Source organism: Rhinoderma darwinii, chromosome 5, assembly GCF_050947455.1.
Source record: "Rhinoderma darwinii isolate aRhiDar2 chromosome 5, aRhiDar2.hap1, whole genome shotgun sequence".
Lineage (NCBI taxonomy): Eukaryota > Metazoa > Chordata > Amphibia > Anura > Rhinodermatidae > Rhinoderma > Rhinoderma darwinii.
In genome coordinates, this window is record NC_134691.1 from 189,495,076 (window position 1) to 189,519,085 (window position 24,010).

The following is a 24,010-nucleotide window of genomic DNA, read 5'->3' on the forward strand; positions in this document are numbered from 1 at the left end:
GCGCTGTTTCAGTCGGTTCGCACGGAAGTGCTTCCGTGAGACCTGCGTGGTTTTCACGCACCCATTGACTTCAATGGGTGCGTGATGCGCGAAATACGCTGAATTATTGAACCTGTCGCGCTTTTTGCGCAGCGAACAAACGCTGCGCAAAAAGCACGGACTGTCTGTACTGCCCCATAGACTTGTATTGGTCTATGCGTGGCGCGTGAAAACCACGCGGCCCGCACGGACCGAATACACGCTCGTGTGAATCCCCCCTAAAGGGAATGTGTTGCCAGCAAAACATGTTTTTTTTTTTTTTAGTTAAACAATTAGTGTGTAGGTGATTAAACATTGTTCTAATATTTTTATTTTTTTTCACGAGTCAGAAAATATTATAAATTGGATTCAATTGGATTCTAATTTATAATATTTTCCATTGCTGGTCACTAGATGGAGCCATTCCCAAAATTGCAGCATTGCATGTGGTAAAGCAACCACATTGCTTTATGCTGCAAAATTTGGTAAAAATCCCTCGCTCTAGTGAGCTCTCAGAATCCCTCCCTCCTTTATCCTGGCTAGTGCCGGGAAAAACGAGGGGTTGGAACGGTCTAACCTCCTACACTGTGTGTCGCCATTTTTTGAGCTAACACACAGTGTAGAAGGTTTACATACACTAGTAAACACACACTGAAACACGAACATACAAAGAAATAACTTACCTGCTCCAGTCGCCGCCGCTCCCTCCGGTCCGTCCGCTCCGTCTGCTGCCGCTGCTCCATGTGCACAAGTCCGGAAGCCGCGACCGGAAGTAGTAATATTACTGTCCGGCCGCGACTTCCGGTCCACAGGAAAATGGCGCCGGACGGCGCGCATTTCAAATTGAACTGTGTGGGAGCGGCGCATGCGCCGTTCCCACACAGCGGCGTACATGATAGTGGATGGAACTGGCCCCGTTCGCAGTCCCTATGGGACTGGAGCTGCCGTATTCCATGTCTGTATGTGTCGTTAATCGACACATACAGAAATGGAAAATAAAATGGCAGCCCCCATAGGGAAGAAAAAGTGTAAAAATAAAAAAAAGTAACACACAAACACACAAATTAATCCAAACGTTTTTAATAAAGCACTAACATCTTTAACATATTAAAAAAAAAATTGTGGTGACACTGTTCCTTTAAGGCCACATGCACACATTCGTGACCTTTTCTACGGCCGCAAAACACAGATCCGGAAAAAGTTTTGTTTTTTTTAAACGGACTATTGGATAGAATGAGTGGGACTGATCCGAAAATACTGACAGGAATAGGACCTGCTCTGAGCTTTGCGGATCTGGCACACGGATCTGCTAAAAAAATCGGATGTGTGCATGGCCCCATAGACTTGAATGGGTCAGTGTGCCATCCGTTAAAAAAAACGGATAGCACACGGAAGAAAATATCTGATGTGTGCCTGAGCCCTAATAGGGTGGCGTTCTGGATTCTACAGCTTGATACAAGATTCCCAAAGGGTCTCAATAGGAGAAATTATCTGCTATATGTTTACTAAATATTAATAATGTACTTACCAGTATAGAATATATATATATATATATATATCCAAGAAAAAGAGACTGGAAGCAGCACTCAGTAAAAAAATGTGAATTTATTCACCCAACACAGCAACGTTTCACTTCCTCCATGGAAGCTTGAAAATGCTTCCATGGAGGAAGTGAAACGTTGCTGTGTTGGGTGAATAAATTCACATTTTTTTACTGAGTGCTGCTTCCAGTCTCTTTTTCTTGGATATATGCATGAGGAGCTCGTCACTCCTTGATATTTTGAAGCTAGCACCAACCGTTTCTGGCTATTGACACAGTGCTGCTCCTATGTTTGGATCTTCTATATATATATATATATATATATATATATATAAACAAACACACACTGTCTATTATTTATGCAGTATAACAGAGTATTTTGCTGTTAGTATATGTAGTTTGATGACTGTAAGATGAAATGTGATTGGTCATTTGTTTTTGAAATACTGCAGCACGCCTTACTGACGTATGCTATGATTAACCCCTTCCCTCTTTGGCCACTTTTGACCTTCCTGACAGAGCCTAATTTTTAAAATCTGATATGTTTCACTTTATGTGGTAATACCTTCGGAATTCTTTTTCCTATCTAAGCGAATCTGAGATAGTTTTCTCGTGATACATTGGAATTCTTGTTATTGGCAAAATTTGCTCGATACATTCAGTATGTAATTGTAAAAAACACCAAAATTTAGCGAAAAAGCATTTTTCGCAATTTAAATGTATCTGCTTGTAAGACAGGCAGTTATACCACACAAAATTGTTGCCTATAAACATCCCCATTTGTCTACTTTATGTTTGCATCGTTTTTTGAACATCCTTTTATTTTTCTAGGACGTTACAAGGCTTAGAACTTTAGCAGCAATTTCTCACATTTTAAAGAAAATTTAAAAAGGCTATTTTTACAGGGGCCAGTTCAGTTGTGAGGTGGCTTTGAGGGCCTTATATATTAGAAACCCCCAATAAATCACTCCATTTTAAAAACTTCACCCCTCAAAGTATTCAAAACAGCATTTAGAAAGTTTCCTAACCCTTTAGATGTTAGGTGAAATTTACAAATGTAATTTTTTTTTTTTTTTGCAGAAATTCATTTTTAATCCATTTTTTTTGTAACACAGAAAGTTTTACCAGAGAAACGCAACTCAATATTTATTGCCCAGGTTCTGCAGATTTAAGAAATATCCCACATGTGGCCCTAGTGTGGTAATGTACTGGCGCACAGGTCTCAGAAGCAAAGGAGCACCTAGAGGATTTTGGGGCCCCCATTTTATTAGAATATATTCTAGGCACCATGTCAGGTTTGAAGGGCTCTTGCGGTGCCAAAACAGTGGAAATCCCCCAAAAGTGACCCCATTTGGGAAACTACACACCTCAAGTAAATTATCAAGGGACATAGTGAGCATTTTGACCCCACAGCTTTATTGCAGAAATTATTGGAAGTAGACCCCACAGTTGTTTCATAGAATTTATTAGAATTGGGCAGTGCAAATAAAAAAATCCCTTTTCTTCAATAAGACGTAGCTTTAGCTCAAAATTTTTCCTTTTCTCAACAAATAAAGGAAAAAAAGAACCCCAACATTTGTAAAGCAATTTCTATCGAGTACGGCAATACCCCATATGTGGTCATAAGCTGCTGTTTGGGCACACGGCAGGGCTCAGAAGGGAAGGAGTGCCATCTGGCTTTTGGAGTGCAGATTTTGCTGGATTGGTTTCTGGGCACTATTTCGCATTTGCAAAGCCCCTGTGACCCCAAAACAGTGGAAACTCCCCAGAAGTAACCACATTTTAGAAACGACACCCCTCAAGGTATTCACCTTGAACCGCTGCATTTAAGGGGTTAATGGCAGGGATCGAAGCTAATTTCGAACCCCGCCATTACAGCCGGATGTCAGCTCTAATACACCGCTGACATCTGGCGATGGTGGCATTGACTCAGCTTCTGAGCCGGTGTCCACCATTTGTCGTATGGATACGACAAAATACGGGAAGCACTGGCTTTCCATGACGTATCCATACAACAAATGTCGGGAAGGGGTCAAGAACATTTGTGTTCGAAACGCGTAAGCGTCAGAGACAATGCTCTCACTTTTTCTGCGCTTTTAATGTCTTGCCAATAAAGAAATTCGTTTTTTATGACGAGGTGTTGGAAAACATTTTCTTTTCTGTTACGGATAACCCTTGAAAGCCCACAAGTTTTATCCGTGCACTCCTAAGAAGGAAGGAAACTGGTCGTATGAAGGAAGTGTGGTGAACCCTCTTGAGTTTTTCTTATAGTAGTTCCATATTCTCATATACTATACTATAGTAGATGAGCTATGACAATCTTTACCAATGGGTATGGTCATCCTTCCTATCAGCTAATAATTCAGTGCCATTTATGAACTTCTTAAGATTCAAACCGTCGTAAAAAAACCATAATTTTTATGTTTTTTTTTTTGTCTATTTAATTACATTTTCTTTATAAATCTTTCAGAACATACCTGTTGATGGTCTCCAATGAGTATAAGGTGTTGACAGCTGGAGCTCAGTGTAGTAATAATGTGAGCCTCTAAAACTTCCGCTGCCTCTTCTACTATCACAATTTTAGGTTGAACGTTTTGGAGCAATTTTCTAAACTTGGCTGCACCTAAATTTAATTGAAATACAAATGCAATATTAGAGAAGATTCAGAACTTTGACAAGGAAACAACAACATACTTGTTGATCTATTAACCCCTTAATGAACGGGCCTGAAAAGACCTTAATGACCAGATAAATTTGTGCGAGAGAAAGAGTATTTTTTTTCCCCCACAGTTTGGGGGTAAAAAAAAAATTTCTTACGCCGTGAATATAGGAAAAAGCGATTCTTGGCATGGTTTTTCTTGTTTATTTTTTAACCCGTTCACGTTTCAAGCTAAATAACGCAATAGATTAATTCTTTAGGTAATTACAGTCGTATAGATACCTAATATGTGTAGGTTTTTTGTTAATATTTAGTGTAGGGGCAATAAAATATATTTTATGCAAAATAATGCCTTTTTTTAACTTACTTTTTTTATTTCTTAATTTTTTTTCTTACTTTTTTTAAAATCACATTAAGGGATAACTTTATTTTTAACTTTATTTTTTACTTGTAATGTATTAGCATACTCCTGTATGCTAATACATTACACTGTGTCTCTATGACACAGGCTGCTGATCGGGCAGCACATAGTGTGCCTGAACAGCAGGCAAACGGAACAGACAGCCCTGGGGTCCTTTGTAGGTCCCCAGGGCTGACTGCAGAGGGATTCTCCGGTGTTTGATCGCATCACTGGAATGCTGGTGATGCGATCAAAGAGGGGAATTACCTTTGATCATGCCACGGTCACGGACCGCGGCAATCAAAGGGTTAAACAGCTGGGGTCCGAATGTTTTCCGACCCCAGCTGTATTCAGGAGGCTGCTCTAAGATCATGAGCTGTTCGTTACAGCTCCTTCTTAGAGGATGAGCACTCACACGAGCGCTCATCAGCCTGATCCACCGCGACGCCAAAAGACGTCTTTGTAGGCTGGGGACCTGCACCGCCTGCCGTCAAAAGACGGTGGCCGGTCATTAAGGAGTTAAAGAGTAAACTGCAGAAAAGTCCACTATGAAATGTAATGTTTTTGATCCATAAAATTCCTTCTATGGGTCTTTCTGACAAAGGAAGCAGTTGTTTAGTATATGGTAACACTCCTGAAGGGTAAACTATGGCTTACACACTCAAAAGCCACAGCCAAAGCAGCTGCAATGGCCCAACCAATCAAGCTTCAACCCTTTCACTGCCAGAGGTTTCTGAGCAATTTTTACGCTTTGTAAAATAAAAATCATTTTATACCCCAACACCCTTATATTATCTAAATTAAGATACCTGGCACATTCTAAAAACACCAAACATTACATTGTATGAAGTAAAGTTTAACCTTCTGTTTACAACACAGCCAGTTTCGGTTTTCCATTTGGGTGGTTAGAGTGGCCGTTCAGGGCCTAAGGCACCCGGGGACCCATGGCCGCCCAAAGATTTGATGCACCTTGTGATTATATCACAGTATTTGCCGCAAATTGCAGCAATGCTGCTTTTTGCAGGAGAAATTGCACAGGTAACTCACATGACCATAGATGCGCAATTCCAGTTACTGTTGAAGGAGTTGCATAAATAGGGTCACATGACCATATCTGTGCAGGTCCTGAAACTAGATGGCAGAGCAGCAAGGCTCCACAGGAGAAGAATGTGAGTTGCTATGTAATTGAAAGGAGTCTGATCTAAGGTCTGTATTCAGGGGATCTGGGGTCTGTTTTAGTTTAAGGTGCCTGGTGTCTATATTTAAGGGTTTGGGTTGGGGTCTGTATTTAGGGGTTCTGGTCTGAAGTCTGTTTTAGTTTAGGGGTTCTTGTCTAGGGTCTGTATTTAGGTGGTTTGGCCTGGGATCTGTATTAGTTTAGGTTGTCTGGGGGTCTGTATTAAGGGGGGTTCTGGTCTGGCATCTGAATTTATCATAGGGTCTGGTCTAGGTCTGTATTATTGGGTCTGGTGTGTGTATTTATTTTGGGTTTCTGTTCTGGAGTTTGTATTTGTTTAGGGGGTCTGGGGATTAGAGTAGTTTATCTGGTCAGTGGTCTGAATTTATTTAACATTGCGTCGTTTTCCGCATGACGCTCTACACCCTCGATTTCCGCATGGCGCTGTACTGCTTTTGCAGTAAATCCCATGTACTTTTTATAGACAAGGATGCAGCCTGGCTTTGTGGTTTCTGTACTAGTACCTCGTACTGGGATGGGGCTGCTGCTGTTGACTTGTACTGTGCTGACTATAAGGACATTCCTCTTGTCTCACTTAGTCCTGCAAGCTTCAGTACTTCTGAAAGTGAGGCACTTCATTAGTGGGACGATGGTATAAATATTATCCAGGTAAAGGTTGTAACCCTGATCTAGCAATGAGTGCACCAATCCCACACTATGTTTCCCTGTATCTACCAGTAAGGCATATCTGTGGGTGTACCGTGATGTACTCTCGCACAGCTTACACATCTTCATGCCATACATTGCCCTCGACTTAAAATGTACCAGGTACTCATCCGTAGAAATGCACTTCCCTGGGATGAATGCTTTGACAAACTTGGCACTTAAATGGTCTGTGAAGGGCCTAATTTTAATCAAACGGTGAACTGGGGTCATCTTGGTGTGGAACCAAATGATTGCCTCAAAACGGGTCCAGCACATGGCCATGCGGTACATTGGTAAAGTACTATATGTCCAGGCTCCTGTGGGCCCTGATGGATGGCTTCTTCAAAAGCCCAATATTCAATATGAGGCCCCAGAATTTGTCCACCTCTGCTGCTTCTACAGAGCTCCACCAGTGGGGCTGGGCATAAAGTGATGTGCGGTTTGGGCAATAAATTGATGGGCATACAAGTTTATCTAGGACACCATTAGCTCAAGAAAATCATCAGTGAAAAGTCCTTAAAAAAAGTGTATCTCCCTGAACCCTGCCGTCCAAACTTGATCCCTGAGCTGCCGTGCACTTAAAGATCTGAGGCTCATAATTTGCAGATGGGGGAGTTTATATGGGGTTACTTGTTTTGAGAACTCCAACTGTAATTTTCCTGGGGCACCTTCTTAGGGGTACCTCCTCATTGCTGGATGAGGAGGAGGATGATGATAAGAATAACATAGAGTGCCATCATAACTTGTCGACTGCCTTGGAGGCAAGAAATGCATATGTCTCTTCAGCACTAAATGAACTCTGGGACATTTTATGATTGTTTTTATTAGTTTTGGATTTAACACGGTTGCAGACACCAAAAATTATATTAGACATGTACAGACAGCAAAAATTAGATAAATGTGTATAGACACCTAAAATAAATGTGTATAGACAGCAAAAATTAGATAAATGTGTAGAGACAACAAAAATTAGATGTGTGTGTATAAATCTATATAAAAACTAGAAAGTCATATAAAAATATACTTCCCTAAAGCAAAACCTAACTATGCTTTTTGACAGTGCGTTCACTGACACTAAGCCTAACTACAATAATAGACGATAACTTCCCTGATGCTAAAGCTAACTACACTTTTTGACAGTAAGTTCCCTGACACTTAAATGGGCACTAACTTTTCAAACAACTTATGTTAATCTAATAATATACCTGATATAAAACAACTTTGTGATTTACTTACTGTTAAAATGTTGTTTTTTTATCCATGCAAATTCATTGTGAAGTTACTGCCACTAGGTGTCTCCCTTCCTGTAATCTGCTGTCCTCCTCCTGTTGTCAAGCATTGGCTGACCCTAGTCACAGAGCAGAATTGATGGCTGCAGAAGGTGGGGGTATGTCTCTTCACTGCCTGCTATAACTTTCTATTGAGGGGGAGGGGGGAGTATGAGGAAGGAGCAGAGAGAGAGAGAGAGAGAGAAAGTCTGACTCAGTAACACATGCTGCATATAATTCTATGGAGGGGAGTGGGGTGAGCAAGAAGGAGCACGGCAAGAAACACACAGATGTGATGGTAGGAATTCTATGTCACACAAGTGTAGGATTCTCAGCTACACTACTCATCAGTGTTGTTTAATCTCCATGCTGCTGCTGCTGCCTTTATATATGTGATAGATAGGGATAGTAGAGCAGGATTCTCCTCTTCTATGTGTGCAGTGTATAGAAGACATTATAGCAGGTAGGCTCCTCCCCACTAGCTCAGAGACCACTGGAAATTAGAGATAGAGCCTTCAGAGGGAAACTGCTAAATAATGCCACATACAAGTCATATAATGGCCAGAAATAGTGTTTTAATTATGTACACACATATGACAGCTTATTCTGAAAAGTCACCTGAAAAGTTGGGTACGCGTTAACCTAACTACAGTGCTTGATGCTAACTTTCCTGAAGCTTAACATAACTACACATTTGGACGGTAAGTTCCCTGACACTAACCTTAACTATGCTGCAGGAGACACCTACCTAAGCTAACTAATAAACTTTTTTTATTTATATATATATAAAGTTATATATAGGAAATTTTAAAAAAAGTGCCCTGAAGGCTGAACAGTGATCCCTGATTTTAAAATGTGGGGTACACAATGAAGAGGATGGGGGTAAGGATGGTTATGGAAGGGGATCTGACGACGATCTAGTTCAAAATAACACCGTGAGGCCCACAAGCCTCCTATACACCCAGTGATGGATCCCCATAGGTCCGTTACAGGCGGCCGCCCGGAGCTCGAGGCTCCCGGGCGGCCAATGGCTGCCCAAAGACCACATCGCAGTTTTGTCACGTTTTTGCCACAAATCTCGTCAAAAACCGCGACAAAACTGAAGGCACTGGACTCAATTGTATTCGTATACTTTTTACGCTGATACAATTGGCATCACTGGCAAGGGAACCATCGGTTCCCTTACCTACCATTCTGCCTTTCTTTTTTCAGGCAGTGCGATGACGTCATTGCGCCTCTCGCGTCGCTCTGCTTGACGTGACCCAGTCAGAAGAGACCAGGCCTGAATCGTCGTAGAAAAGGACTGGGCTGGAACAGGGACAGGTAAATGTGGCGCTAACTATAGGGAGGTGGCGCATTCTACAGAGGGCTGTGTGCCGTATCTACAAGGTAGGATGTGATAAGCTTTCTACAGGGGGGCTGTGTGGCGCTTTCTACAGGGGGGCTGTCTGGCACTTTCTACAGGGGGGCTGTGTGGTACTTTCTACAGGGGGGCTGTGTGGTGATTTATACAAGGGGCCTGTGTGGTGATTTCTACAGGGGTGCTGTGTGGTGCTGTCTACAGTTGGGTTTGCGGTGTTTTTTACAGGGGGGCTGTGTGGTTCTTTCTACAGGTCGCTGCGTGGTGCTTTCTACAGGGGGGCTGTGTGCCGTATCTACAGGGGGCTGTGTGGTGCTTTCTACAAGGGGGCTGGTGCTATCTACAGGGGGTGGTGCTATCTACAGGGGGGGCTGTGTGGCACTTTCTACAGGGAGCTATGTGGCACTATTTACAGGGGGCTATGTGGCGCTATCTATAGTGGGGTGTGGCGCTATTTACAGGGGGGCTGTGTGGTGCTACCTCCAGTTCTGTGTGGCGCTATCTATACAGGGCTGGGTGTAATGCTTTCTACAGGTCTGTTGTGTGATGCTTTCTAATGGGGCTGTGTGTGACGCTATATACAGGGGCACTGTGTATGTGGTGCTTTACTTTACAGTGTTTGACACAATTCTATTCAGGTGCACAGTGTTTGGTACTATTATATTCAGGGGCACAGTGTATGGTTATTATATTTAGGGGTACAGTGTGTGGCACCATGAGAATTTTATCTTAGTGGAAATGTTGAACAAGTGAGGAGCCGAAGACGTCTGAGCGGCAAACTCTGCAGAAATGGGGCGTGGCCGGGAGAAGTCATCATGAGGTCTGGACCAGATGGAGAAGGAGGAAAATAAAACTACTACAATCTGAGAATACGTGAGTGACTAGGTTTATAGAGAATCTGTCACCTCTCCGGACATATTTATTATAGGAAATACTTGTATTTCATAAAAAGTTTCTATGTAGTCCAGGACTGATAGACAAATGCGTGTCACCATTCCCTGTGTCAGGAGGATGTATCCCTGCACAGTGTGATACTGTCAGCGATGGTTGGAGACTGTCAGTATGTAGGGACACAGCCCTGTGTCAAGGGGAATCGTAACACACATTTGTTAATGCTTGCACAAAAAGGTAGTGTTAACAATCGTTATGGCACAGCAGGGCGGCGGTGGAGAAGGGCGGCCCAAATTTGGGTTACAGCCGAAGGCCTAAGGTCTACTTAATCCGCCACTGTATACAACAACTCACAAAACCTAACTGAGACGTTCAAAGCATTTGCTAATGGCAAGTACAATTGCTCCTATTAGTCAGTCATCACTGACTAACCAAAAGCAGCAGTCGCCAAGGTGGAATCACGGCGATTGGGCCCTGGGCTATGCTGTCTGGAACAGCAGCCATCATCGCAGTATCGCGATATAAGAAGAAATTACGAGTTCTTTATGCGGCACTGTACTATTACGTCGCTTTGCATTAACTACCTTCCTGCCACGACGTAATAGTACGGAACAGGACGGGAAGAGGTTAAGAATACATTTCTGATCTGCCAGTTTGATCTGGCATGTTGATGGTCCGATTGTTCATACGAACAATCCCACGACTGATCGATCCACTGCATGGTGGCCCATATTAAACTAATGTGTATGCCAATATTAATACTGTATCCGCTATACATCCTAGGAGCTACTCTTATAATGTCCTCGGAGTAAAGAAAGATTATGAAATACCTGACCAACTATTTTCAAAGTCTTAGCTTCTACCCAGAACACTATTTTCAGGACATTTTACTTATTTGTCATTGTTTAACTATTTTGGAATTTGGTACAGTTTACTACCCAGAACACTATTTTCAGGACATTTTACTTATTTGTCATTGTTTAACTATTTTGGAATTTGGTACAGTTTACCACTCACAATGCTAAAGAAAGAGAACACTACTTGTATAAAAATGGATCATACATACAATAATATCAGGGGCGTAGCTAGGGGGGCAGGCGGGGCATATGCCCCGGGCGCAACTAAGAGGGAAGATAGGGGGGCGCCAGGACTGTACCGTCTATGACGGTGGCGGCACTGAATGCACCACCCCCTCCTGCACTGTAGGCGATAAATGGCCGGGTACGTTCCGGGCCCAGCCATTCACCGCCTTTCAATGACTCAAGCGGCGCGATTACTTCTTTGCACTGCTTGCGTCGTTGAAAGGCGCTGATTGTCAGGGTAAGTCATAGTGCCCTGGTTCTGTTGCTGTATATATGTAATGAGCTTGGTTCTGGTGCTGTATATTTGTAATGAGCTTGGTTCTGGTGCTGTATATTTGTAATGAGCTTGGTTCTGGTGTTTTATATAGAACTATATTGCTTGTAAAATGTACAAATGGCTTTATGCTCGAGTTACATAAAAAGAATATGGGGAAAAATATGACACCTCATTGATTGTTAGGGAAATCACACATGGCGTGGGGGGAAGGAGACTTCGGGAAAGAGGTTCGGGGACGGGGGGCGCCAAACTGAATCTTTGCCCTGGGTGCTGGAGAACCTAGCTACGCCTCTGAATAATATCATGATATACACTGATCCTAAATCTAACCTGTGGTAGTCATGCCAATAATGTCAGCCTCTTCTAATATTAGTAGGTCCTCTTGGTTTCTTAGTTCAGTCATCCTGTTTACTATTATCTGAAATAGGTTTTCCAGTGTAAATATTTCATTGCGGATATCACACAGATATTTGGATCTCCAGCATCTGCAAAAAAACTTTTATGTTAGCTATGTGCAAAGATTGTTCTGCATAAAGTATTACAAATATAACATGAAAAAAATTTTTTTTTTGATCCATAGTAACTTCACTGTATGCAAGCAAAGCGGCACATGTGAACAAACCCTAACGCAAATAAGTTCTCAAGCACACTTCTATCTTCTTCACTTTCGCTTATATGAACCTAGCCTAAGAGATATACAGTGAAGGAAATAAGTATTTGATCCCTTGCTTATTTTGTAAGTTTGCCCACTGTCAAAGTCATGAACAGTCTAGAATTTTTAGGCTAGGTTAATTTTACCAGTGAGAGATAGATTATATAAAAAAAAAAAAACAGAAAATCACATTGTCAAAATTATATATATTTATTTGCATTGTGCACAGAGAAATAAGTATATGATCCCTTTGGCAAACAAGACTTAATACTTGGTGGCAAAACCCTTGTTGGCAAGCATAGCAGTCAGACGTTTTTTGTAGTTGATGATGAGGTTTGCACACATGTTAGATGGAATTTTGGCCCACTCCTCTTTGCAGATCATCTGTAAATCATTAAGATTTCGAGACTGTCGCTTGGCAACTCGGATCTTCAGCTCCCTCCATAAGTTTTCGATGGGATTAAGGTCTGGAGACTGGCTAGGCCACTCCTTGACCTTAATGTGCTTCTTTTTGAGCCACTCCTTTGTTGCCTTGGCTGTATGTTTCAGGCCATTGTCGTGCTGGAAGACCCAGCCATGAGCCATTTTTAATGTCCTGGTGGAGGGAAGGAGGTTGTCACTCAGGATTTGACGGTACATGGCTCCATCCATTCTCCCATTGATGCGGTGAAGTAGTCCTGTGCCCTTAGCAGAGAAACACCCCCAAAACATAATGTTTCCACCTCCATGCTTGACAGTGGGGACGGTGTTCTTTGGGTCATAGGCAGCATTTCTCTTCCTCCAAACACGGCGAGTTGAGTTAATGCCAAAGAGCTAAATTTTAGTCTTATCTGACCACAGCACCTTCTCCCAATCACTCTCAGAATCATCCAGATGTTCATTTGCAAACTTCAGACGGGCCTGTACATGTGCCTTCTTGAGCAGGGGGACCTTGCGGGCACTGCAGGATTTTAATCCATTGCGGTGTAATGTGTTACCAATCGTTTTCTTGGTGACTGTGGTCCCAGCTGCCTTGAGATCATTAACAAGTTCCCCCCGTATAGTTTTCGGCTGAGCTCTCACCTTCATCAGGATCAAGGATACCCCACGAGGTGAGATTTTGCATGGAGCCCCAGATCGATGTTGATTGACAGTCATTTTGTATGTCTTCCATTTTCTTACTATTGCACCAACAGTTATCTCCTTCTCACCCAGCGTCTTACTTATGGTTTTGTAGCCCATTCCAGCCTTGTGCAGGTCTATGATCTTGTCACTGACATCCTTAGAAAGCTCTTTGGTCTTGCCCATGTTGTAGAGGTTAGAGTCAGACTGATTAATTGAGTCTGTGGACAGGAGTCTTTTATACAGGTGACCATTTAAGACAGCTGTCTTTAATGCAGGCACCAAGTTGATTTGGAGCGTGTAACTGGTCTGGAGGAGGCTGAACTCTTAATGGTTGGTAGGGGATCAAATACTTATTTCTCTGTGCACAATGCAAATAAATATATAGAATTTTGACAATGTGATTTTCTTTCTTTTTTTTCATATAATCTATCTCTCAGTGGTAAAATTAACCTAGCCTAAAAATTCTAGACTGTTCATGTCTTTGACAGTGGGCAAACTTACAAAATCAGCAAGGGATCAAATACTTATTTCCTTCACTGTATGTGCACAATTCCTCCAAACTAGAAGATTCATAAATCGCACATATTGATATGGTAGGATTATAGGCTGGACTAGATTGACTTGTGTCTTTTCTTTACCTTATCAACATGTAACTATGTAACTATGATATAAAATCTCACAACTAAAAGGCAAAATAAGATTATTGGACCTGTAAACTTCCCAGCGTTTTTTAAGGGGGAGCTGCCACAGATCCACTATCAGCTCGCATTCTTCTTCTTTCATGTGACTTGTGTCCTGGAGCTCATGCTTTATCTGTTTCTTCAATTTCTTTTTTGTTTTTGATGGTATCTGTAACAAACCATAGATTTGTTTTGTTATAAATATGTAAAAATGAGGTTGTTTAAAGTGCATCTCCAAAGTCATGCATAAATGAATACATTGCAAAGCGAAATATAGAATTTTCCATTTATCTTCAGATATTGCAGCATGGACAGCCCATTGTGTGTACTGCATGGCGCTCATACAATGCTCTTTTTGATGGACTTCCTTTAAAGGACAATGCACAGTTTAAATATCATGACATTACAGCAGCTGGGTTTTGTCTAGGACACAACATCTGCACAGAATTAGCTGCTATCATAGAAAGAAAGCAGTGCAGCTCTGGGAGTAAGAAACAGCTGAGGCCACTACAGAAGCGGCGAGTATAGCCAAAGCCCCATAGAAAACAGTGTCTTTGTCCTGTCACCACCCACATTGGTGCCGGTAGTTTTCACTTCTGAGACTTTATTTCACATAAACAAGATATATTAGATAATTTGTTGCTTATAGTTTTAGCAATATCACTAAAAGTAGTGACAATGACATTGTCACATTGTTCAATAGCAAGTTAATAAATACAATTAGGGTATGTTCACACGGCCTATTTACGGACGTAATTCGGGCGTTTTGGCCCCGAATTACGTCTGAAAATAGCGCCTCAATAGCGCTGACAAACATCTGCCCATTGAAAGCAATGGGCAGACGTTTGTCTGTTCACACGAGGCGTATATTTACGCGCCGCTGTCAAATGACGGCGCGTAACTAGACGCCCGCGTCAAAGAAGTGACCTGTCACTTCTTTGGCCGTAATTGGAGCCGCTATTCATTGACTCCAATGAATAGCAGCGCTAATTACGGCCGTAATTGACGCGGCGTTCAAGCGCCTGCACATGCCGGTACGGCTGAAATTACGGGGATGTTTTCAGGCTGAAACATCCCCGTAATTTCAGCCGTTACGGACCCCCGCCGTGTGAACATACCCTTAAACTATCCGTACCATGGCAAAGGTGCATTCTAAAGAGGGGGATCTACATAATGCCCCATGGAACTAAATTGGCAAGCTCTGAACTCTGTGCCTAATGTACATTCCTCACAAAACTCAATGCCACTTGGGTGATATACTGTAGCAGGAGGAGGATGCCAACTCGGCGCTCTCTACCTTAATCAACATGTCTGGCTCTGTCCACATCTGCACCACATTTTCCGCCATTCTGTGCGTTCATAGGAACAGAAGACAGAAAAAAACAAAAGTGCCGGAGCCAATGCATCACGGACATTAACGGGGGCTGGCAAAACCCTTTGACTTTAATGGGTTCCGTCTGGTTTCCGTGAGGGTGTCAGTCGTTTTACCGGGAGAAATAGCACAGCATGCTGTTCTATTTCTTCTGGCTTTTTTTTTACCAGAACGGTCGTGTGAACAGAGCCTAACCACACTGTTTGTAATGCTGATTGCAGGAGAGCGGCTGACACCGAAACAAAACTGTACTGTGTGTGCACAGGCTTATTTCTGGACACGACACAGATCCATTTAAAAAAATTTCATGTGATTCTGAAATTTCAGGATACATTTACACATGGTGCAGTCCTAGGCACTTTTCCTATAGTAAACTGCATTTTTGAACTGCCACACGTTGCTCACTCCTGCCACTCTTAGTGTATGTTCGTTCACACCGCGCGGATATGCAGCGTAAAAGTACACAGCGTATCCGCCCTGGATGCAGCATGAAAATCCGGCCGAAAAGCCACACAAATCGTGGTGCAATTTTTCGGCCAGAGCGTCTGTTGCGGAAAACATCACGTATAAAAAAAGCCTATACTTACGCGCAGCCATGGCAACGCGTCCTGCAGTCCGCCGCAGAAATCACAACATCTGCTGTTTTGCCTCCCATTAAATTCAATGAAGAAAACCCGCAACAGAAAACCAGCAATTCCGCAGCATAAATTGACATGCTGCGGAATAAAAAACAACGCACTGCAGGTCAATTTATGAACGTTTTTTTGGCGGCTTTTGTACGCAGCGTGTGGATTCTTTGTGCAAAGCTCATCCACTTTGCTGCTACTGTAATACGCTGCGCCCCTATGGGCGGGGCCTAATCAGCTTTTGTAATGGCAGAGCAGGAGGCCATTGTTAGGCCTCCTGTTGCCATAGTAGCAGTCGGCATGGCAGGGCTGCCGATTTGCTACAAACCACTAAGATGCAGCGATCGCTGCATCTAAGGGGGTTAATGGCAGCGAACGGAGCAAGATCCGGTTCCTGCCGGTACAGGAGGGTGTCGACTGTAACATACAGCGGACACTTACTGCTGATGACGACGCCGCGTCAGCTTATGAGCCGGCGCCATCTTGCCATCGGTACCAGAAGCCTTTTAGGCACCGCCTCCGAGCGGGCCATAGGAGGCTTCCGTTGCTGGCAAACTGGGAGGCCAGTATTTGGCCTCCATTTGCCATTGCTGCCACCAGCCACCCAACAATCACGTTGAATGCAGCATCTGAGGGGTTAACTGGCCGAATCGGAGGATAGCTTACATCCGGTTGCCAGCTTTAACGGCACCCGACGGTGATGGTGCGGGCTCAGCTCCTGAACCCGCACTATCACCGCAACGTAATGGTACTACGCTTTGCGGTAAGCCCTGCCCAACAGCGCCGTATATATACGGCGGATGTCGGGAAGGGGTTAAAGTCTCATTACCATCGCAATACAAAGAATTTCGGGATCTATGTGATAAAAAGATGCTGATAAGCTATCTCAACATTATTTATATGATTGACCAATAGAACGGTTACCTGGAGCTAAAATACACTTTGGTCGTATATATTCTCTTTCTGAACCAGATCTTATGGGAATATTTGGATGAGAATTTAAAAAAAAGCTTTATCCAGCCAACTACATCTCCTGCTCGAGCACATTTGTACAGTTAAAAAATATTTACTAAGCTTAATCTAAGAGCATATAACCTTGTTCACATCTGTCCGGGAGATAAATGGAGGACTGCCTTAAGGGGGTTTTCCGAGATAAAATGACTATGTGTTAATGCTTCTAATTTATTAATATAAATACATTTGTAATATACATTTTCCAAATTAGCCCTGTTTCCAGATGCTGCCGTGGGGTACTTGACCGGTGACGCATGTGCGGTCCCTGCTGTTTTCGCCGTCCCTGCTGTTCTCAAGATAACAGCAGGCACCGCGAATGAGCATTACGGGCGGTATAATAGAACAGCCCATACACGGCACATTACAAGTGACGTGTCGTATACCCGGAAAGTAATTGATGATCAACACAGCGGCCAGAGAGTGACGTCACCCGTCAAGTACCCCACGGCAGCATCTGGAAACAGGGCCAATTTGGAAAATGTAAGTATATTACAAATGTATTTACATTAATTAAATTAGAAGCATTAAAACATAGTCATTTTATCTCGGAAAACCTCTTTAAGGACATGGCACAGACACTTTGAGTATCTTGTTATGTCTTTTAGACTTTGTAATGCCCTAGCTACTTTCAAACATTTTATCAATGATGTTTTCAGGGACTTATTGGATCAATTTGTAAACGCCTTCCTGGAAGATATCTTAATTTTTTCAGACAATATTGAGGAGTATTTAAAAACATGTCTGCACTGTACTTCAATGACTTTGAAGACATTGCTTATACACTAAGGCCCCATGCACACGACAGCAAAAAACCTCCGTTTTTGCGGACCGCAACTGCGGTCCGCAAAAACGGAGCCATTCACTTTCATTGAACACTGACACCTTTCTGTAGCACTACGGAAGGGTGTCAGTGCCGTGGAAATGTTACGGGAATTATGGAACATGTCCGTTCTTTCGCATTTTGCAGGCCGTGCTCCCATACTTTGTATGGGAGCACGGCCCGAAAATGCGGCTGTCAGTCAGCGGCCGGCTGTGCCCGCAATCGCGGGCCGTGATTGCGGGCACGGTCGTGTGCATGGGGCCTAAACTTGAGAAACATGAGTTTGAACGGACTACGATTATATTTCTTGGGTACATTATATCTCCAGAAGTTCTGAATATGGACCCTAGTAAAAGCAAGGTTGTTGCTGATTGGCCAACCCCAAAATATTAACGCAAATGAAAGCCAGCAAAATAAACTTCAGGATAAAGCCAATGTGTAATCAGCAGCACACCTCCATAGAATAACCATCCAAATTTAGCATTCAGATCACATAGATATGACACCTAGGTGCTATGGATCCTTCGATAGTTAGTATTCAAGTAAGAGTTCAATAGCCACAACGGAAGAGTGAGTTAGTATGCGATAAAGCTTAAAAAACTCAACCAGGAGGATAAATTTCCCGATATAATAGACATACTCTACCGTTCAAAAGTTTAGGGTCACTTAGAAATTTCCTTATTTTTGCAAGAAAAGTACAGTTTTTTTCAATGAAGATAACATTAAATTAATCAGAAATACACTCTATACATTGTTAATGTGCTAAATGACTATTCTAGCTGCAAACGTCTGTTTTTTAATGAAATATCTACATAGGTGTATAGAGGCCCATTTCCAGCAACCATCACTCCAGTGTTCTAATGGTACATTGTGTTTGCTAACTGTGTTAGAAGGCTAATGGATGATTAGAAAACACTTGAAAACCTTTGTGCAATTATGTTAGCACCGCTGTAAACAGTTTTGCTGTTTAGAGGAGCTATAAAACTGACCTTCCTTTGAGCTAGTTGAGAATCTGGAGCATTACCTTTGTTGGTTCGATTAAACTCTCCAAATGGCTAGAGAAAGAGAGCTTTCATGTGAAACTCGACAGTCTATTCTTGTTCTTAGAAATGAAGGCTATTCCATGCGAGAAATTGCCAAGAAACTGAAGATTTCCTACAACGGTGTGTACTACTCCCTTCAGAGGACAGCACAAACAGGCTCTAACCAGAGTAGAAAGAGAAGTGGGAGGCCCCGCTGCACAACTGAGCAACAAGACAAGTACATTAGAGTCTCTAGTTTGAGAAATAGACGCCTCATAGGTCCTCAACTGGCCGCTTCATTAAATAGTACCCGCAAAACGCCAGTGTCAACGTCTACAGTGAAGAGGCGACTCCGGGATGCTGGCCTTCAGGGCAGAGTGGCAAAGAAAAAGCCATATCTGAGACTGGCTAATAAAAGGAAAAGATTAATATGGGCAAAAGCACACAGACATTGGACAGAGGAAGATTGGAAAAAAGTGTTATGGACAGACGAATCGAAGTTTGAGGTGTTTGGGTCACACAGAAGAACATTTGTGAGACGCAGAACAACTGAAAAGATGCTGGAAGAGTGCCTGACGTCATCTGTCAAGCATGGTGGAGGTAATGTGATGGTCTGGGGTTGCTTTGGTGCTGGTAAAGTGGGAGATTTGTACAAGGTAAAAGGGATTTTGAATAAGGAAGGCTATCACTCCATTTTGCAACGCCATGCCATACCCTGTGGACAGCGCTTGATTGGAGCTAATTTCATCCTACAACAGGACAATGACCCAAAGCACACCTCCAAATTATGCAAGAACTATTTAGGGAAGAAGCAGGCAGCTGGTATTCTATCTGTAATGGAGTGGCCAGCGCAGTCACCAGATCTCAACCCCATAGAGCTGTTGTGGGAGCAGCTTGACCGTATGGTACGCAAGAAGTGCCCATCAAGCCAATCCAACTTGTGGGAGGGGCTTCTGGAAGCATGGGGTGAAATTTCTCCCGATTACCTCAGAAAATTAACAGCTAGAATGCCAAAGGTCTGCAATGCTGTAATTGCTGCAAATGGAGCATTCTTTGACGAAAGCAAAGTTTGAAGGAGAAAATTATTATTTCAAATAAAAATCATTATTTCTAACCTTGTCAATGCCTTGACTATATTTTGTAGTCATTTTGCAACTCATTTGATAAATATAAGTGTGAGTTTTCATGGAAAACACAAAATTGTCTGGGTGACCCCAAACTTTTGAACGGTAGTGTATATATATATATAGTTTCAATTCGATTAGGTACATTAGCAAACGTACCAGCAGTTGAACTTGTGGTTATAGCTCTATATTTCACTTCTAGATCTGACACATAGATAAACATATGGATCAGTTCAGGTTGCACATATAAAATTTAAAGGCTTTATAAGCAATTTTTATTTATTTATTAAATTGATGTATTTTGTATTTTTAAAAGGTAAATAAAGGATTCACTGGTGTGATATGAGTAAAATATAACATTTATTTATAACTCTCTAAAAACAGGGGTACAATCACCACTGTGAAAAAGCCCCACCGTGTGTATAAAAACGTATTAAATAGTAAACACTGAGTTCTAATTCAATTGTGAACCTACTATAGCTCAGTGTTCAACAAGAATATCAATACGGAATCAGCATTTGAAAAGTGGGCATAACAATAGTCTTGACCCTAATTCACACCAGAGTCCGTGATAACCGCACCGGAAGCTCCTAGTGTTGAGGTAAACAAACAATGCTAGTGTTCCCTATGCTAAAAAATTCCTATTCACAACACCCTGGGAGAACCACCTTAGTGATCATGGTATCTCCCCTGCCAAGTAAGTAAGGTAAATAAACTTTCAAAAAACTTCTGTCAGAAGTTTTGTTCGGTGGGGGTCTGAGCACTGAGACCCCCACCGATTACTAAAACGAAGCGACAGAAGCGCTCACCCGACATGTCAGAAGTTTTCTGAAAGTTTAGTTACCCTTTAAGCAACTTTCAAATTCACTTTTACTTTTTAAGATAAAGCTTTTATGTATCATATATACATAGAAGCTATATTGTTCTCTCTCAGCCAATTCCGTCGCTTCAGCAGAACTAACGGCTCAGCTGAGAGCAGGTCCTGCTTGTCTCTGACACACAGGATCCAGTTAAAATCGGTGACAACTTAGTTCATAACTTAAATAGTCAGGATACGGATGCAATTAAATATTCGCTTTGTGGCCGGAACTCTGATTTGTTAAATCTCACCCACTTTGCTGCTACTGTATTCTGCTGCGTATTTTACGTCCGCGATTCCGGATGGAAAATAGGCAGCAATTCCGTTATGTGTGGACAAGCCCTAATACATTTAAACATTTTTGTTTTAAAAAAAAAGGAAAAAAAAATTCAAATTACAGATAACACATGGAAATATAAATTTCATAACCTATTTGGAGATTGTAGATAGATATTTGACATACTGCAGTTAAAAATAGGAAAAAAACGAATTAAACATTTTTTAATACAAAAAAATAGCAAATAATTTTAAAATGAAAAAAACAATGGCAGAATTAAGATTATCAATAAGTTATATGTCCCCCAAAATGCTACAAATATTAACCGCTTCCCGACTGCTGGCTGTGTATTTACGGCCAGCGGTCGGGGTCCTTAACACCCACGCCATAGACTATCGGGTTTTAGCTTGCTGCCCGAGTGATCGGGCAGCTGAATGTCGGGTCTCCGGCAGTAGTCAGTGATCTTGTGGAGAAGATAGAAGCAGCTTTTGCTGCTTCTATCTTCTCTGATCTCTTCTACATGAGTATATGAATAGAGGCAGCGGCAGCTAAGGAACAGACCATAGTAATAAAAAAATAAAAGTAAAGTAAAGTGCAAAAAAATTTATAATAAATACACATAAAATACCCACCCCAAAAAAATGTTCCCTCCCTCCAATCATTATCGTAACACTAGCCCTGACCTAATTACCCTAAAATAGACATGTAATATATTAAAATTTACGGTAGACAAGGACGATCACAAATAAAAGGTCTATTTTAGGGTATAACCAGAAAAAAATAGCAAAAAAGTAAAAAAGCTTATTTTTTTACTATTATTTTCAAACTTTAAGCCTAAAAATTATAAAATAGCGAAAAGGATGTGTATAAAAATGATAACAAAAGAAACCTGCATTGTCTACGGAAAAATAGCAAAAATCACGCTGCCAGCCCTACAAATAAAAAAGTTAGAGCTGTTTAACTAACGCGTGCTAAAAATGACAAAACGTGTCTGGTCCTGAAGGCTCAAAATAGCCCGGTCCTGAACTGGTTAATACAAATTATCACCACAAAAACAAGCCCTTATACAGCTATATTGATGTAAAAATAACTTGGCAGGCTGAGTCTTTAAAGGGTTATTGGTGTATGAGAATATGAAGATTAACTTTTACTACAGTGGTATCGTCCCCAGGGAATCCTAGAAATAATGTTTCCAGTATTTATCGATATAAGAGGCTTCTTTACCTGCCAGCCATCTTGATCATTTGATTCTCTATCCGATCCAGGATCTTCACTTTCATGTTCGTCAAGTACAAATACCAAAGACTGTTTCTTTGTCATTTCAGCAAATTTTCGCATCATCCTGATTTGCTGTTTAATGTCATCATCTTCTTCAATCTTTCGTTCGGCTTCTGCTAGTTCAGCTTCATCGCTTACTTTTATAAACTCATCATCTTTAGCCACAGTAGCCTTGGCATCTCCACTGGGTTCATCTGAAGGAAATGGGAAAGCAAGACCATATAACCATTTCGGGACAAACCTATTTTTTGCCTTTTCATATTAGTTTTTCACTCCCGCCTTCCAAGAGCCATAACTTTTATATTTTTTCGTCAATGTCAGTGTTCGTCAGTGTTGTGAGGGCTTATTTCTTGTAGAAGGACTTGTAGTTTCGATTGACACTATTTAAACTACCAAATGATGTACTGGGAAACTGAAAAAAAAAATATTTCTGGGATGGAATTGGAAAATACTAATTCCTCCATAGTATTTTGGATTTAGTTTTTTTTACGGCTTTCAGTGTGCGGTAAAAACGTCAACGTAACTTTATTTTGTGGCTCAATACGATTACGGTGATACCAAATTTATATATTTTTATTTTTTACTACTTTTACAAAGAGCTCGCTCCATACTTCACCAGGATGTGCTATTATTTCTAAACTTATAAACAGTATGCCGAGTCTAAATATTTCATATGTGTGAAGGGATACATTAAGGGCATGTTCAGACGTTGTGAAATTGCTATTGAATTCCGCTGCGGACGGTCCGCAGTGGAAATCTGCAGCAGACATTTTTTCCATTGTTTTCTATACCTTTTTAGGAACTTCGTTGAGACTCTGTGGAAAATAACAGTGCAGAATTTAGGCTGCGGTGAAGCTTTCACTCCCCAGAATGCATGGCCGCCTGCGGAGAAGCAGGAGATTTTTACTGTGGATTTCAGCCTTCGCAATGCAAAAACTGAAATCTGTGGCAAGTCCGCTGTGATATTCGCAACGTCTGAATTACCTGTCAAATATGCAAATGTTGCTGCAGATTCGTTGCGTAATTGCCGCAACATTTGCATTGGAAAAATTCTGCCACGTCTGAACATGCCCTAAAGGGGAAATCCAGTATTATATTTCATAGATACACATGAAATGATCACACTGGACCACCACTGATTGTCAGATTTTCAGTTAATAACATTTTTTGGAGAGACACTGGGTTTAAGTGTTCCATATGACCATTTTATTCTGAAAATCAGTGTGGGTCCAAGATCAGAGACTTTACCAATAATATCTCCTCAAATGGATCCATGACATATCAGATAAGTTTGACTGGATCTCCTCTTTATGATATACAGTGCTCAGTTGTGAAGAGGATCTGAAACCAGAACAGATCCCTTTAACTAAGAGCATCTATTGTATACCTTCAGTTACTTAGTAAAATGATTATTGTGCAGGACTGTGCAAAATAGTTATTTGATCAGCCAATTTTGCTTCGAGTAAATGTAGCATAGACAGCCTGTTTATATGGGCTGCGGGTTGCTCTTACAATGGAGAAAGCAAAATTCTATTAATAGTATTACTGTTGTACTCTCGGTGGTTTAGCAGTTAATACCTAATAACTCTGGTGGTCCAAGGTGATGAGTGAATATTGATTTATACCTAGTGGTCAACGGTGGTTATGGGTTAATATCTAATATCTCTGGAGGTATAGGGTGCCCTTTAAATCCTCAATGGAAAAATTTGCTACCTATGTATGACCAGCTTTAAAAAACCCAAACATGATTATGCGATACTCTTTCACAAAATGTCTATACTATGTGTCTATATGTGGCCACCCAA

General features: G+C 41.6%; 1 protein-coding gene across 2 annotated transcripts in view; it reads right to left on the reverse strand.

The window, feature by feature from the left end:
• Positions 1–24,010, reverse strand: part of LOC142651758 (NFX1-type zinc finger-containing protein 1-like) — a 100,680-nt gene that overhangs the window by 14,095 nt on the left and 62,575 nt on the right. For both annotated transcript variants that reach the window (XM_075826818.1, XM_075826817.1), the window contains exons 13-16: positions 22,152–22,399; positions 13,843–13,982; positions 11,708–11,862; positions 4,036–4,181 (exon numbers count right to left, since the gene is read on the reverse strand). In XM_075826818.1, coding sequence (XP_075682933.1) covers positions 4,036–4,181; positions 11,708–11,862; positions 13,843–13,982; positions 22,152–22,399 — 689 coding nt within the window. The remainder of the gene's footprint in view (positions 1–4,035; positions 4,182–11,707; positions 11,863–13,842; positions 13,983–22,151; positions 22,400–24,010) is intronic.